The following is a 17313-nucleotide window of genomic DNA, read 5'->3' as shown; positions in this document are numbered from 1 at the left end:
ACTGTGGCATAGGCAGTCTGGCCTAGCAGTCACAGCTGGGACTGAGGTCTGGCCACCAGGAACAGGAATCACTAGGCTGGACTGGAGGCATCGCAAGGCCAGGTCCATAAACAAGAGCCAGGAAATGAGGTGAAGTCAGGCATTCAATCTGTGTGGTTCCCCAGGCCAATCACTGGGGTTAAGTAGGGGCACTTGGCCAATCAGAGGGTCACAGGGTACTGTCACTCTGGGTCTCATAGGCGGTACTTCCTGTGGCACCTACTCTTCACAGTGCTCCCTGGCCGAGTCTCTGTATGATCTCTTGGTGGTGCTGTGGGCATATCAACTTCCCCTAGACTATGCAGACATGGGTTCTAGTCCCTGGGTCCTTACAACAATTTTGTTTGGCTGGCTATTGACCCATCTCTGCTAGACAAGTGGGGCCTAAATACTGCCATGACTTACAGGCTGTACAATCTCGACCCTCGCAGCTCCTTTGGGCTGGCTTCCCTACTAACGTCTGCAGTTCCATAATGCAGGAGACACAAAGCTGGGCCAAGTGTATTTCATCCCAGCCTTGAGAAGAAAGGCTCTCTTGGGGGCTTACAAGGGAACGCTAGCAAGAGGGCTGGTTTCCCTTAGATTAAGGGCATCTAAGGGGCACTGCCTGTCAGACTTCAGTGGTTGCTCCTGGGGGCATGTAGAGGGAGGTGAGCCCTGTAATTCTACAGCCGCTCAGGAAGAGCTTTGTCGGTGGAGATGTAGGTCTAGTTCCTCCTGCCATGCATTTGAGAGGGGACGGAGCCAGGTGAGGAAAGGGAACAGAGAGGAGTCCTCATTCTCCTCTCACACCGGAGTTGCTCCGTTCACCTTCACAGTGTTGCTCCTGGTTTACCACCAGTGTAAATGAAAGGAGAAGCAAGGAGACGCAAGATTTTTGAAACCAGTATTTGGAACAAGGTTCTCACAACTTGTAGGCTGCAAAGCACTAAACAAAAACAAGCATTCATTTACAATCTTAAATGAGACTGTCCCTAGATTCTCTACGAGTAAAACCTTCCAGCGCATGCCAGCACCCAGCAATCCCAAAGCGGCTGTTCGTGTATTGTGTGCTTTAATTCAATAACTGCTTAGGGACTGTATCTGTGTGAAAGTCACGAGCAACGTTTAATTTAACTACAGGGCAGGCAATATTTCATTTCTAGAGTCAAGGGCTGATTTTGTTTTTAGCTCCATCCTAATGGGTCTTCAGCCACTCCCCACGAAGTGTGATACAAGGTGGGTAAATTAGCAGTTGCATCTGAATGGTTTAATGACTATGAAAATGTGTAACATAAACGGCAAGTGTTTGAAGCATCCAAGTAGTTTTTGAGGGATAAATATGATGTTTCTCTTTCCAGATGAGCAGTGCTGGATTTCAAATGTCTGATTTCTTTGTAACGTTCTCGACATGGATATGAAACTCTCAAACAAGTATTTGTCAACATGCCACTAAGGAGATTAGGCAACAGTGATTTACAATTTGTGTTTCAGATACACACCTACTGAATCGAACCGATTCATATAAATAGATGACTGCAACATAACAGCTTCAAGCAGGAATCATTTCTATTATTTCATGCTCCCGACATAGCAGCAGCTGGAGCTCCAAACAAAGCCAGCATGCCAGGGAGCAAAATATTGTGTGTCTATGTAGCACAAATTGTTCTTACTACTGCTTGCAAGATCTGAATTGGACACTATGTTCCCTATTCTCATGTATGGGCTGTAGGATCCTGTGCATTACACAGGTATAACAAGTAAATGTCCACGGCTCATTTTATTCTATTTCTTTGTCAAAACTGCCTTGGCTAGGTCCTGCGTTAAAGTAAAGCAAGATCAGAATGGCAGATTGAGGAGAAGGGGTCTTGTTTTTAGAAGGTCTCAGGCGTACTGACCCCAGATATCAATGTGGCATGTTATTACAAAGGGTAGCTTACCCCATAGATTGTGGCTTGTAATTAGTTAGGGACGGATTCAAAGCCCATTGTATTCAACGAGAATCTTTCCACTGACTTTGATGGGCTTTACTTCAGATCTTACCGGAGAAAAGCCATAGGAACAGGGAGACAATACAGTGGCAAAAATGTCTTGGCAGTTGCTCCTACTGCATGCAGTTCCCCTGCAAATGCAACAGTGACTCAGCTGATATTTCTCCAATCAACACCCTAGGATTAAGTAGGCGGTTCACGGTCAAATTGTTGTGCCCCAGGCTTGACTGCGTGAGTCACGTCAGTCATTCATTGACAACGCTGTCTCCGAGGCAGCCTGTCCCCGCACCGCCCGAAGGGTGAGCACCGCTGCATTGGCACAAGCGTCTTCAGTCCGGCCCCTGGCGTTAACTTCAGCTCCACAGTCTGCAGGGCAAATTGTTTTAAATAAATAATAACCCACTCACAGGGTGTTTCATTTCTGTCTCTCCCCGTCCTAAGGGCATCACAGAGGCTCATTTGTGCAAGTGGAACCCTAGCTAATTCAATGCATTTGGGTTAGTTGTGTTTGCCCTTTTGCAGTGATTCGGGTGTTTTAAGAGAGAATGGTTCTGATCCAGATCTCCTACCCGTGTAGAGCAGGGTGATCTACACTGGCTTTAGTGGAGCTGCTCCTGATTTACACATAGGTGAAAGGAGAGGTGGGCCTTTCAGTTTTACAACTCTGCTAGGTGAGAAATGCTGGCCAGAGATTCCCCTCAGAAGAGTGCTTTCTCAGGAAACACTAGAAGATTGTGTCAAGGGGAATAAATCTGGATCCCCTCCAGTTCAGAAGGTTCAGCACATCTCCCCGCAAATGCCAAGAAGCCAAGATCATTTTTCATACAGACGAAGATAGAAAACAAAACAAAAAAGACTAAAAATTTGCTTAAGCAATTCTCTTCACTCATCCTCCAGCCAGCCATGCAAGTTTGCCATTGGGGCTGCAAAAACAGTCTCCTCTGTAGCTCCCACCATCTGGAACAGCTTCCCTGTATCTCTCTCATCAACTCTGCAGGCTAGGTCTTCAGCTGATATAAATCAACGGCAGTCAGGGAGCCACATGGATACACACCAGCCAGGGATCTGGCCTGTCATCTCTCTTCAAATCTCAGACGAAGACCTCACTTTTTCTCCCTGGCCTCTGCATGTTCATTTTTCTCTACCGGTGCTATTATTTAATGCTGTTATTAGCTCTTAGATCTGTAAAGTGCCTTGGCAGGCAGGATGTACATATCACAGCTTGTACGTATGCCCAGTAGAGTTGCATTACGCGACTGAGTGAGGGGACAAAGCAGAGACATTTGGGGATGCTGTGGAGTTTTTTGAAAAATTCCCTGAAGTTGCTTAAAATATAGGACTTTTTCCAAAGCTGTTATTTGTAATGACATCTCGCCTGGCCTTTGAAGCCCACAAAAATGCCTCTGGGTGCAAGCAAAATACAACCGAGCAAGAAGCAAGCGGGATACTTACTGTTCCTTTTCACTGCAGGAAGGCATACAAAAAAAGAGAGGGAATAAAGATTAGGTGAGAGAAACAATGACGACAACTCATTCTAGCAGCAGTAACAGCGTTTCTTGTTTCAGCCGTGATTCGAACTGACAGTTTGTCGCTCTCTCGAGACTGTTCCCATTACTCCTCCAGAACCCGCTGCAGGGAAGCACGCTGCTGAGCCCAAGCTCGGGGCAGGCGTGAGTCACACACACCCCCACACACTCACAGGAGAGCCTACACGTTCTCCTTGCTGTCCCCAAAGACCCCGCTGCACAGGAAATGGCAAATGCATCTCAGGCACTGGACCACGATGGCCATGGCCCTTAGCAATGGCAGCAAACACACAGAGGAAAGGAACAGGGACAGGTCGTAACTGCTAAAGAGAGAGGCCCCAAGTAAAATCCTGGACCCAACAGGCCTAACTTTAGGAAAATGCAGACCTAGCTCCAAACACCAACACCAACCTATGCAAGAGGGCCTTGTATGGTTCTGAACAAGCCCTGAATCGAAATACTGCCAAGCTCTGGGGATCTTTAGATCCAGATTCTTTGTAGCCATGGTCCCATCTCCTGTCATCAAGTCCTATCAACCTTTAACTTCTGTTTTCTCTTGGAAAATCTTTCCATCCTTGCAACAGCTGATTATTTTGACTGCAGTACAGATTCTTCCATAAACCATTAGCAGGACATGCTGTCCTAGAAATTACTCAAGTCATTCACACTGATCTTCGAGGCTCACTTTCCCAACGCAGTAGGTTAATACAAATCAGTGTTTCCATCATAAACTCTTTCCCTCCATCCTGCCTCTCTCCCCCGCACACGCACACTTAAAAAAAATGCTGAAGGTTAGAAGTTGCAAACGAACTCGGCTAGCAGGTCCGAGTCTTTCTTGGAAAGAAATTTTTCATGTGATCTCCTAGCCTGGGGAAGATATAATTAACACCAGTTCACCTTTTTCTTTTATAAATAGAGATGGCTCCCTTTTCTGCGGGAGTGAGAGATCAGGTATGTAGAACAATGTCACTTATATGGCTCTGAGCTTTGATCAGCAAACAATTTAATTTCTGATCAACTCGCTACAGAATACAGCGAGCTCTGCAAATGTCAATGATATCTCAACATTAGAAAATAAAAACAAATCCCTGATCTATGTATAAGGGATACATCACACATCCATTCATTTACATTATTTGGATTTAATTCCAGAGCAAATTGACTGGCTTGATTGTTATTTTTTTAATGTATTACGGTCTGGTAACAAATGGGATTCACTAGCACAAGACCAGTTTGGATGCCTCTAAATTCCATGTTCACCAGAGACACACAGGGTATGCTTGAAGTGTGAGGATTTGTTGAAAACCTCATACCATTGTTGTGATCCACACAGCTCCATCAGTGCTGACAGTGGTAAAAGTGCCAATGAAGACCAGGCCTGGGCATTTTAACCATCATATGAGGTACTCTTGTTCTGAGCAGACTTCGGAGACATGCTTGTACAAGCACCAGGAACCAGTCTATATTAGTGCTTACTCCATTGATAGAACTAGCAGGAGATTTTCACAGACAATTCAGCATGGTCAAGGCCACAGTGTCAACTTCCTATCTCAATTGCAATGGCAAACCCAGAATAACACCGTCCATTTCAAAAAGTACTGACACCAAGGTGATGGACACAATACAAGGATCTGGATTGACAGCTGGAGTTCCTTGGGATTTACATTGGTGTAACAGAGTAGAATCTACATTGATTAATTCAATTTTGTATGTAAATGTCAAATACATTTTTATAGCAATACGTCTTTTAGCCACAAACAATCCTAGATTGACAAACAAACAAGAATTCCCTTACTTGGCTCTGAGGGACATCGGCCTGTCATTTGGACACATCCACCGATCAGTACTGTTGCCAAACATCGTGTCTGTCATGGCTGACTCTTGAGGCTATCTGGAAAAATAAACAGTTTGCAAGTCACCAGTCAGATAAAATATTGGATCATCTTCCTCCGTCAAGTTAAGAGAAGATACAGGAAATTCAAACCGGAGAGTCTTTAAAAATAAAATAAATTTTTAAAAAAGGGTATTTTCCCACTGAACATTTAGATATTGCTGATGCGCTTTCTGTCCCTCTAATCCACAATAAATCTCACTTTGGCACATAAATATGTAATGTAGAGCCATACTGAAATGAACCCAGCAATGCTAATTCTTCCATAAATCTGAAAAAATGGTTGGAGATCTTGTTCATACAGGATGATTCCAGTTCTAAATGGCCTCTGTAACAACATCATGAGAATTCACTTTGCACAGTTTAGGCTCCAGATGATAGTTTACGTCTTGGCTGTGTAGCCACTCATGAGATGGAAAATGTAAGAGTTTCTGATATTAAAAAATAGATGAGGGGGGGAAATGGTTAACATATTTTTGGCTAAGTTTGTTCTAAGTTAAAGGAAGGGGGAAGAGATGGAATATCAGTTTCATCCACAGTCCAGTTAATGTGTATCAGCAACACAACCCTCTAGACCAGGGTGGTATTTCCGGGCAACAGAAGTGTTCATAGTTGTGTGTGAGGAACAGCATGTCCAGCTCCCATTAATGATTCTACTTTGCACTAGACACAGGTGAGAACTGGATTTTTCCATTTCATGAGAAATTCCGTAATTTTGAATTTCTCCATTCTGAAATGGAAAGGAAGCAAAAGAAACTGAAATTTCCTGTGAAATGAAATTCAAAAATAAAAAATAAATAATTTTGAGACTATCAAAACACTGATCAAATCGAAATGTCTCATTCCAATTTAAACCTGTTCAAAACTTCTTACAATTTTTTTAATATAAAAAATGATTTCAATTTCAAAATGAAAAACCAAACCCGCTGTTCTGAAAGTGTTGAAATGGCTTGTTTCGACATTAGAAAAACAAAATGAAATGAAGTGTTCTGGTAAAGAAAATGTTGTCAAAAATATATTTTTCTTAACGTTTCAGTTTTGATGAAAATGGCATTTTTTGTCAAAAAAAAAAAAGTTAGATGAAAAATTCCCAGCCAGTTGTCCCTTACACCTATGAGTTTGCACATTGAACATTAGTTTCCTCTTTCCCTGAGCAGAGACCTGCTTGCCAGTCCTGCCAAAGCAAGCCACAGAATAAGGGGAATAACGTAATATAATCTACCATATACTCAGGTAATGATCTGGGACCATCAGATTTGCTCTTCCCATTCATCTTTTCTTTTTAATCCACGGCACGTTAGGGGTTTTAAATGAACACCCTGACGAGCTACTGGTACACCACTATGTACAACTACTAAGCCATATACAGAGCTGGCGTTAAATCAAGTCAGACTGTTGAGTTCAGCAGATCTACGCCAATTTTCACGCACTGCGGATCTGGTCCACTGTGAGGTTTTTATTAAGCCGAATCAGCATGAATCCCAAAATGGTCTGGTTCTCGAAAAAGGAACAAAGGTAGGTACCAAGGGACAACTTCCTACCTACTGCATAAGCGCTGGGCAAACACCCAAACCAGAAAGATCCGATCAAACAGATTTATCAATAGGCAGGGCTGTAGCAGTCACTGTTAGCAAAGCCATAACTGCCTTCATGTTGGGCCTCTGCGTCGCTTTTCACAATAACCAGCTATTATTGGAAATGAAACAACACGGCGCCAGGTGGTCGCGCGTCTGAGTGATTCTCTGCAAGGGAAACTGCTGTACATTTTGGAAAGGAAAATCTGAAGTGGAGGCTGCGCTGTAGCGTCCAGAGTAGCTTTGGAGCCCTCTGATGCACTGCATCATGAAACCTCAATCACAGCTGTATTCACTGGCCCTGCAAGTTGGAAGTATCGAAATATCAAACGGCACCATGTCCAGCGGGGTGGGAGACCAAGCATGGGATACAGCAAATGTACCAAAAAAGTGCAAGCAAACAGAAGCAGTGGCAGGAAGCACAGAGCTGACTCAAATGGTAGTGACGTGTACTCTGGTTGCACAAGCATATAAAAAACTTGGTCTCTCTAATATCCTAGGACTGACACGGCTACAACAACGCTGCATACAAGCGAGAACTTGGCATTTGTGGTCATGATTTCCATAGGATTCCTTTTTCCCCTTTTGGAGCCAACTATAGAACTGGCATAACATAAAAGCTGGTCTGTTCATGGTATTTCCACGACTCTGGGACAGACCAACCATGGGAAAACCAAATCTTTCTTATTATTTCAGCTGCACAAGAAGATCCGGCCCATGAAGGATGAAAACAAAAATAAAAATGCTAGAATCTACACTTGCCTTGTTTGAATATTGACTGATGCCCCATAAAGCAAGTAAAGGACAAGTACAAAGTATGCAGGTAGACAGTGCGACAAACACATTCAGGGAATCCTGCAAACATCCAAATATGTTTTGTGCGTGCACGTAAAGCCCAACTCTGTCCTAAAATAACACAAGTAAACATGGCTGGAGAAATCTCAGCCGCTACTAAGCTGCAGGGATCAACCACCACTGAATAAATCATCCCAGAATTTGTCAGTTCATTCTGCCTCTTCAGGGGATAATGCCACTTGAGGAGCATTTTTTTTTTTTTTTACATACGGCACAAAATATAGTGGTCAGAACACCACCCGTCTTAGTTTGCTGGCACGGGTGAGAATTTAACTCAGCAGGTTCTCCCTATATAGATGATTTCTTCTGTTTGGTTTGATACATGCAAGCAACTAGGGAGATAATATTAAGGAGCTACAAAACAATGGGCACATGGGAGTGGGAGAGAGAGAGGCTATTTAGGGCCTCTTTGCTCTCAGCTGTTAATCAGGGAGCTGTCAGATTTCCAGAGACCAGCAATGTGAAGGCACCAACCCACCTTTCCTCGAGCAATTACAGTTTTCTAAAAAAGGTCACAGCAGCAGCAGCTCCAGTGAAAGGACATTAATTGCAATTCTTAATCCTATTCCTTTGTCACAACCAATTAGCTAAAAAGAGTTAAAAGGACACTCCATCTGCCCTATGGAGAATATAGGACATCTCAATATCAGGGTGATTGGTGCACAATGGATTAGATAGATACACAGATAAGAAAACAAGGATTGTCTCTTTGCTGTGTCGTATAGCACCTAACACAACAGGGCATCAATCCCAATTGGGATCTGCGTCTGCTGCCATGACATAAATATTTACTATCACCACCAACAACAGTGAAAGTTTGGTGCTGTGTTTTTCCCACACACAGTCATCAAAAGACAATAGCAACATCGTTTGAGAATAAGGGTCACTGGAGTTACAGCTGCACTAGACTCTTTTACCTACTTACCAGGAAAGACGCTGGATTTCCCTTAAAGTCAGTAGTTTGGGAAATAAAATCAGCGAGACATCTCTACAAGTGTTCGTTTTGCTGCAGTTTTAATGAGACCACAAGACTCCAGAACAGATATGAATTCTTCTTTTTCATTAAAAACTCTCTACAGTCCACAGGAATACAGGCCCCCAAATCTCAAGCCTGAGAGCATGAATCCCCCAAAAGTTTTACAATTCCAGATATTTCACAGCTGACCTTTTTTTCCTTTCCTGCCTCTCTTCCCTTCAGGGCCGGCTGATAGAGCTGCTGGTGCTGCTGTCATAGGGTGATCTGCTGGGATCACACCGTTCCCTTGACTGTGTTCATCATACAGTAGCTGATGCCTGCATAGCTTCCAGCTCTTGCATTTGAATTGCCTTTTCCCGACTGCAGCAGAAAGGAGAATCTCCTGCAGAGCCCAAGTCAGTGTAAGAAGAGGGAGAGGAGGCTGGTGCATAGCCTGGCCTCCAGATTAATCTCTTCAAACCTCATTCCTCACCTAGGAAACTGCATCCTGCTGAACGTGAACCCGTCTCGTTCTTTGTGCATCCAGAGAATGCTTCACATCCATTTTACCCCGGCATCACCCATTGTTCTAGGCACCGGCCAGTCCCTTCTTCCAGCGAGGCAGGTGCAAAGGCACCTTTGAAAGGGACAATGGCATTCCCCTCCCATGGCTCTAAAGGGATCCCTCCATTCCTCCCTCTCAACAAGGGGAAATATGCCCTGCCACGGATTTGTCAATTTCAGCCATACTTAATATGCTTTCAGTAGCCTCCTTGGGGTCGCCTTTCTCACACTCTTCATGTTGACTGTGGAGGGCTACGTCTTCTGCTGGCATGACTCCATTGACTTCGGTGGAGGGCTGAGAATCTGCCCCTGAATTAGTGCTGCCTGGGCCGAAGGCTTTGTTCCTTTACACCTATGCAACGCCAACGTTGGAAGCTATACGAGGCTCACAGAGAGCAGAATTTGTCCCTGAGAGCTTGATTCTCTTCTCTACCTAAGCTCTGCTCCGGTAACAAGTTCTGCCCAGCTCTGGCACAACAGCTGCACAGAGGCAATTCTCACTTACAACAGTGGCATAAGGTCCCATCCGTTTCCTGCCTCTGGAAGGCCCTGATATGCCCCCGTTGCTCTTACACCAGGGTGCGTGGCAATGTTTAAAATGGTGGGGAAAACACCATACAGCTAGACTAGAATCAAAAGCTCTCTTTGGGACGAGGAGATCCCAGGAGACCCCGTGTTCCCTTTAGGGACAGCACAAGCAGGCAATGAACCTTCTGGCCAAAGAACCAGCAACCAGTGGGGGGACTGGCTGAAGTGTGTCAACCACCAGCGCTCCAAAGGGATCTGGTGGCCAACCCCAAAGATGTGCCATGGGTACGATACGTTGTTTTTCGCCCGTTTCACAAGCCCCTGTGGGGAAATGGTGTTTGTTTGCTTTCTGCGGGTTCCAGAATAGATCCCGACACAGCTGCCGCCATTTAGCAATCGCTGCTTGAATCACAAATTAGCCTAGCCCCTCCCAACATTCCCCTCCCGCATGTTACAGCTCTCCAGCCAGCTGTGGCTTGCAATAGCTCCGGGGTGGGGCTCGTCCCTTCCAGGGGCGCCTGGGAGCCAGGCCGCCTCGCTACATGGCTAAATTGCTCAACTGTTAAAAATCATTTAATGTTCTAAACAAACTGGGCGTGTCCATATCCATTCACCCAGGCTGCCATACCAGAGGTCTTAGACAGCACTTAAAGGAACAGCATGAAGACACTGCCAACGCTGCTGCTCAGCGGGGATTGTACATGCGATCTCCAGTCTGATGCCCACGCAACAACATCTCCACATCTAGCCTTACAAGGTAAACGAACACGGAGGACCAATGTTCCTTCTCATTTTTTACGTCCATGTGCGGAATGAATTTTGCTATGTGCACCAACATGGAGGTGATGTGGTGGGGGTGGGGCCAAGGGGTTCAGAGTGTGGGAGGGGGCTCAGGGCTGGGGCAGAGATTTGGGGTGGGGGGGTGAGGGCTCTGGGGTGGGGATGAGGGGTTCAGAGTGTGGGAGGGGGCCCAGGGGTGGGGCAGAGAGGGCTCTGGGTTAGAGGTGGGGATGAGGGGTTCAGGGTGCAGGCGGGGGCTCAGGGATGAGGCAGAGGGTTGGGGTGCGCTGGACCAAACCTGCAGCACATCCCTCAGCTAGCAGACTATAGGTATTTATTATGGCCCAGTGAAAATTCACATAACAGTAAATCATGCAATGAGCCGCTAGAACAAACGTCCTGCATCGCTCTCGATAGTACATCTGGCTGTACCAAGTCAATGGCGACTACAGTTCTTGATTGTTTATCTAGCATCACTTGCGTGTGGTGCTTAACCAGCACCCAAAACGCTTACCAGCTAAACTAGACCCAACACAGCAGTGAGGCAGTGTAGTCTAGTGGGTAAGACACTGGCTAGGAAAGTCAGGCCACCTGGCTTCTATTCCCAGCTCTGCCGGGAGACGTCGGGCAAGTCACTTCACCTCTCTGCGGTTCAGTTTCCCCTCCCACCTTTTGTCCATCCAGACTGTAAGTTCTTCAGGGCAGAGACTCTCTCTTGCCACGTGTCTATGCAACCCCCAGCACAACAGGGCCCCCAGTCTCCACTGGGTCCTCTCGACTGCACTACAAATAACACAACACTCCCCACCACCATGAATGCTCATTCCCAAGAGCAAAGAATTGCCTTGGAGTCGCGTGGTGGGGAGCTAATCAGAAGTGCTGAGTGTGGAGGAGGAATACGGCGGAGGGCATCACTTGGCGACTGTCTACTTTTCTCCATCCGCTCCCACACCTCCCTGCCTTTGTGCTCACAGCATCACCCTGCGCATGCTCAGCAAGCCCCAGCTGCATCAACCGCCTTTTGGCCTTCTTTAGCTAGCATCATGCCGGGCAGCCCTGATTCCCCTATGCCACCAAACACACAGATTTCCCTCTACCTTTGTAGAGCCGGGAAGAACAATCCCCTTTGTCTGGCCCATTAAGCCCACATCCTTAATTTAACTACAATTCTCAGTGCATTAATCAATCGGCTCTACCTTTCCTCATCAGTCTCCTGAGTGCCATACGCTTGTGAGTACCACCTCCCCTCCCCCAGGCACAGCAACCCCAGGCCTGAACCACCGCTGCTCCAGGATGGGCCAGACAGACAGAGAAGAAGTTAGATACGGGTCTGAGCTGAAACCCAGGTTCCAAACGCTGCACTTTTATGATGTGCAGAATCCAAACCTCAGATCCAACCAAACCTCAAGTGGGGGTTGGAAAACCAAGGCTGAACTTTGGTTTACTTTGATTTAGGGCTCAAGTTGGGCCCAGGAAAGAGATAACAGGGGTTATGGAGAATATAGGACTATTACCTAGCATATTTCACAACAACGATCATTAGATAGCACAGTCCAACTCAAAGGAGAACTTAACCAAAAAAAAAAAAAAAAGCCTGATATAAGCTATACACCTGGATTGTTCATCCCATCCACCACAGAACTGCAACTATCTCTGGGTTGCAGCACAGCATTTGCTTACCAGTGAAGAGCAACAGTTTCGGGCAGGATGTAGAGCAAAGCCTATTTAAAAGTCCCCCCTCAAATGAGTACCAACCTTTGTACCGCAGCCAAGTTAGCGTTCACAGGGCAATCCAAAGGGTGAGAACAATTACATTTAATAAAAAGCCACCTCATTCCAAAAGCTCCCTCTGTTGAAACCTGCATGGAGAACTGATTAGATTCAATGCCAGCCAAAGATATACAAATATACAATTAGGACAAACAAATTGATGTGAAAGGAAATTTTTTAGATTGTATCCACGTACACAAAAGTTCACCCCAGTATGTGCCTATAGCCAAGTAACCCAAAGCAGCCACTGCTGTGCATGGAACCGTCTTAATATTTACGGTGCAGATTTCAGCCTCCCCAGAGGAAGAGGGCAGCAAAGCTAGGCAGCGTTACCGCAGTGGGTTTCACAGGGCCAGGGCTCGGAGCAAAGGTTCCAAGTCAACGTTTTGTGATTTATTTCTAGACTGCAACCAGAGCAGAGTCATTCACAATCCCCAACACACCCGAGTCTTTTCAGAAGGATTTTCCTTTAACGACGTGAACGAATCAGACCCGATCCACTTGGACTCAAGTCCCCAGGTCATAGATTCCAAGGCCAGGCGGGACCATTATGATCATCTAGTCCGACCTCCTGGATAATACAGCCCAGAGAACTCCACTCAGTTATTTCTGCATCCAAACCATTGCTTCTGTGTGAACTACAGCATCTCTTTCAGAGAGACATCCAGGCTTAGAATCATAGAATATCAGGGTTGGAAGGGACCTCAGAAGGTCATCTAGTCCAACCCCCTGCTCAAAGCAGGACCAATCCCCAACTAAATCATCCCAGCCAGGGCTTCATCAAGCCTGACCTTAAAAACCTCTCAGGAAGGAGATTCCACCACCTCCCTAGGTAACCCATTCCAGTGCTTCACCACCCTCCTAGTGAAAAAGTGTTTCCTAATATCCTAATCTGCCCAGCCAAGCTGCTACCTTCCCTTCGTCCAAATCCCTCCTTAAGAAGTGATTATCCCAAGATGCTCAGAAGAAGTGAGTCAATAACAATCGTTATTAAAAGTTCTTGTGGCTACGCAAAAGCCCTACTACTGCGTCAGCTCCGCCCCTTCCTCCATCCCCTCATTTATCTAAAATTAGACGGTAAGCAGGGCCGGTGCCATTCTAATTCTGCTGAGAAGGATGTAGCACACTCTTGGGTACGGTAAAAACAACAGCTACGTAACAATTCTGCCTGGCACAGATCTGGGCAAAAGCCACTGAGTTAATCCCAAATCTATGCCAGAGCTGAGTGAAACCTGAACTCAGGGTGACCAGATAGCAAGTGTGAAAAATCACAACACTTTTTTTAGGGGGTAGGGCAGAGGGGTGTAATAATTACATCTTGGGACGGCTGGTCACACTACCTGCACTTAGTGATCTGTAATGCGGACTCCTTCTTAAAGGTCCGTTCAGAACATGTGCTTTCCTTCACATATCGTGCCCACCCATCGGACCCTAAGACGTAGCTCCACCACCCCAGGAGGCCAGAGAACAAACTCTGGGCTCAAGAAGCCATCAAAATACAATCACCAACCCAAGACTTCACAACTCATGAAGCAGGCTCCCTCTCACACACACACACACCCAAAAAAATCACACGATTGGCTTAAAAATTAAGAGATCTACCCTTTAAAAATAATATACTGGGGGCTGTATTTGCCTTTGGCTTTTGAGCCTTTAGGAGACACACTTTCAAGCTCTTCTCTGCAGCCACATGGGCTAGAGCCTTACTTTGTTATTTAAATGAAAACAGAGATTCCTGCCTCATCCCAGGACTCCAGGAGCTGGGCCTTTCAGAAAGGCACCAAATATTCCAAGACTCACACTAAACAACCCAAGACTTGGCAAAACGAAGGTGATCAGAACAAACCTCCCCTCACCCATCCCAAAAAAAAAAGTTAAAATGCGGCCATGAAAAGGAGACTTCTAACAGCCCCTGCTATTTACAAGAGTCCTAACAGCTTTTGCACGGTAGGAAGAAGACAGAGGCATTTCCTCCAGAAATTAGGAGTGAAGTCCTGGCCCCACTGAAGTCAGTGGCAAAGCTCCCAGGATTTCTCCCGATGTGTCCCCATTGGCTCCTACAGCCTGAATTGTTTTAACCCTGAAAACAATACCGTGTAACGAACCTTCAGGTTGCTCTGCCCGCTTCCCCTCGTCCCCTTCCATAGCACACTTAGCCTGGAAGAGAAATTGGTGGTGACTCTTACGTGGTTTAAACAGATGCCTCTGCAGCCTGCCAGATACACGAGCGGAGCCAATGCAACAAGCAGATTCCTTCAGTGAACTCAGTGGAGAACGGAACAGGATGATTCTGGCCTAGCGGGCCTGCATCCTGCAGGTTACCTCACCGGACGCCTGAGCCAGCCCCGGGAGAGCCACGCTGGTAGAAGCCGTGGGCAGCTCATCCCAGCTGGAGGACACAGCTAGCCTATTTCGCAGTCCACGCAACAGGACTCCGCAGCAGTCAAGCAGCTGCTGCTTTCCCAATACCGAGACGGAGTCCAATTCCACGTGGCTGCTGCTCACGGGGGGCGATTGGTTAGTAGCCATCGCGGCAGCTGTATTGACTCTGCACAGACCAGGAGCTGTCGCCGTCTGTCTGCTGAATTAAAGCCCAGCTCTCACTGAAGCCTCATCCTGGGAACTAGAGTTTCCTTGGTGACCTGCTCGGTTCTCACTGGGAATTGTCGAATTTAGCTGGGAAAAGGCTTCTGCTAACACTGAGTACGAGTAAGTCACTCTGTTGGATATTCTGCTAAGCCCCCACGTGCCTCCCCTTACTCGGTTTGCCAAGGCTCATGGGAATCTTGCTCGGTCATTTTGCATCTATGGGCATGTCTACAGCACAGCCATTCCGGGTAAACAGAAGGGGACTTTCCATCACGGTAGTTAATCCATCTCTGAGAGATGGTAGCTAGGTTGATGGAAGAATTATTGTCAACCTAGTTGCATCTACACTGGGGGTTAGGTCCACCTAACTATGGTGCTAAGGGCACAACATTTTTCACAGCCCTGCAGGACATCGCTAGATCGACCTAATCTTCAGGTGCAGACCAGACTTATGAAATATGGGGGCTTGGCTCCCACAGGCTGGTTTGTGCCACAATGAAACGTATGATTGATGTCTTCGCACTTTGCTGTAAATCAAACAAGTTAATTTGCTCCTGACTGCAGATGAAAAGAAAATAATTAAAATGAATGGGAGTGAAGAGTCATAGTTGCTCAGGTCCGTTGTAGGCTGGCTTGTTCATTTTATTTAGGATGAATAGCGTGAGAGCCAGACCCCTAAACAAAACAACATTTAGCGCCTCGTGTTCACACTACTCCACACGGTGCAGCGCTGGAGAGGGGTGAGAGCCAGGGGCTGACTACAGCCCAGCTGCTGCTGGTGCCATGGTTGCAATGGCAGGAACTCATCATCATCTCCCCTCTACTGGTAGCATAGGAGTCAATGGCACTGAAAAGGAAGCCAATGTTGGCTAGAAACGGAGCATGGCCAGGATGCAGCTGCGTGGATTCAGAGCATCCCCTGAGTAGCATTTAAGACTGCCCTAAGCCAAACCCCTCTTAGGAAAGGCAGAGGGACCAGTGCTTACCCTGCGTTCTAGTCTATGCAGGTTCTCATACTGTGCTCCTCATCGTAGGATCTGAGCACCACGGTGGGTTTCAAACTTACAACACCGGGGGTAGCTGAGGTTCAGTGGCCACCACATGCCCTTTTAAGCCTCTCATGCCACACAGGGGTGCAGTGAGCCAGGCTGATGGGTAGTTTGCCCCTCCTTGAGCCAGCTCCAGTGGCTCCAAGCCAAAGGACTTTGCTTTGTGATGGGTAGGCTGTACTGGATTCCGGACGAATTGCTTTTGGCTGGCGAAGCAGCAGCCATCTGAGCATTGCTATCTGGTCTATGGCGCTGTCTTGTCCCTCCCAAACAAAGACCATTTCACTCGGGCACACACCAGATCTGAACAACGAGAAACAAAGCAGTCCCCAAAAGAAAGAATTGTAAAGGTCTGTTTTACAGCTGATTAACTTAGTATCTCCCCCCGCCCACATCTCCCAATCCACGCTCTGCAGGCAAAAAAAAAAATGAATGAGAACAGGGGCCGCTAATGGCAAAGTTATTTACGCCAGCAATGAGAATGATCTGCACATTCAAGCCGAAGTGATTTGTATGGGGCTTGCAGAAGTTAGCTGGAAATGGGCTTCTTCTCTGAGCCGCTGTACCACTGATTATTAATGAGATTCTCGATTGGATTCTGGCTAACCCCTGCAGTGCTAATGTTATAAACCCTGGCTTCTCAGGTTCATAATGTTTTTAGAGATGGAAATTTGCCATGTGCACAGTGTATATTTATGCTTCCCAGCTAGGAAAATCAAATCAACATGTGTCCCCTGCTCATCCTGGCTTTTAAAAGACAGATATTTCAATCCTGAAGCTGCAGTTATCGTTTTTTGGCCTGTTTTTCATATTTTGCTGGTGCAATAGATCCAACTCACTTCAGCAAAAGCGAGACAGCTTGCTGGCAGGGCCAGTCGGTTTGACTAGTTCCTCTTTGCCGCTCAGCCGGGATGATGACAGCATTAATGGCTGCAGACGGCCTGCTTGATGGGGAAGCCCCCAAATTCCAACCAGAAAGGGGCAAATCAATGAGGCGATTTATCCCTGGTCACTTCCATTCAGGCAGGCGCAAGGCTGCGCGTCACATGACGGAAACCTGTCAAAGGGCACAGCAGAGTCAAGCAAACACAAGAGAGTCAAGCTAATTTTGTCGTGGGTGACAGTGATCGCTCTGACGGATGCCACCAGCACCTGACTGAAGGAATGAAGCCAGTGACTGAAAACTAACTCCTGGGAAACTGATGCTGGCCGACGTGCAATGT

At 46.6% G+C, this 17313-nt stretch overlaps 1 protein-coding gene across 6 annotated transcripts in view; it reads right to left on the bottom strand.

The window, feature by feature from the left end:
- The window catches only part of RPH3A (rabphilin 3A), a 114261-nt gene that overhangs the window by 72721 nt on the left and 24227 nt on the right, over positions 1-17313 (bottom strand). For all 6 annotated transcript variants that reach the window (XM_065568804.1, XM_065568803.1, XM_065568808.1 and 3 more), the window contains one exon: positions 5331-5426. In XM_065568804.1, the coding sequence (XP_065424876.1) occupies positions 5331-5407 (77 nt within the window). In that variant the 5' untranslated portion in view covers positions 5408-5426. The remainder of the gene's footprint in view (positions 1-5330; positions 5427-17313) is intronic.

Source organism: Chrysemys picta, chromosome 15, assembly GCF_011386835.1.
Source record: "Chrysemys picta bellii isolate R12L10 chromosome 15, ASM1138683v2, whole genome shotgun sequence".
Lineage (NCBI taxonomy): Eukaryota > Metazoa > Chordata > Testudines > Emydidae > Chrysemys > Chrysemys picta.
Note: the sequence above shows the minus strand (reverse complement) of the source record. Positions and strands in the feature narration are given on the sequence as shown.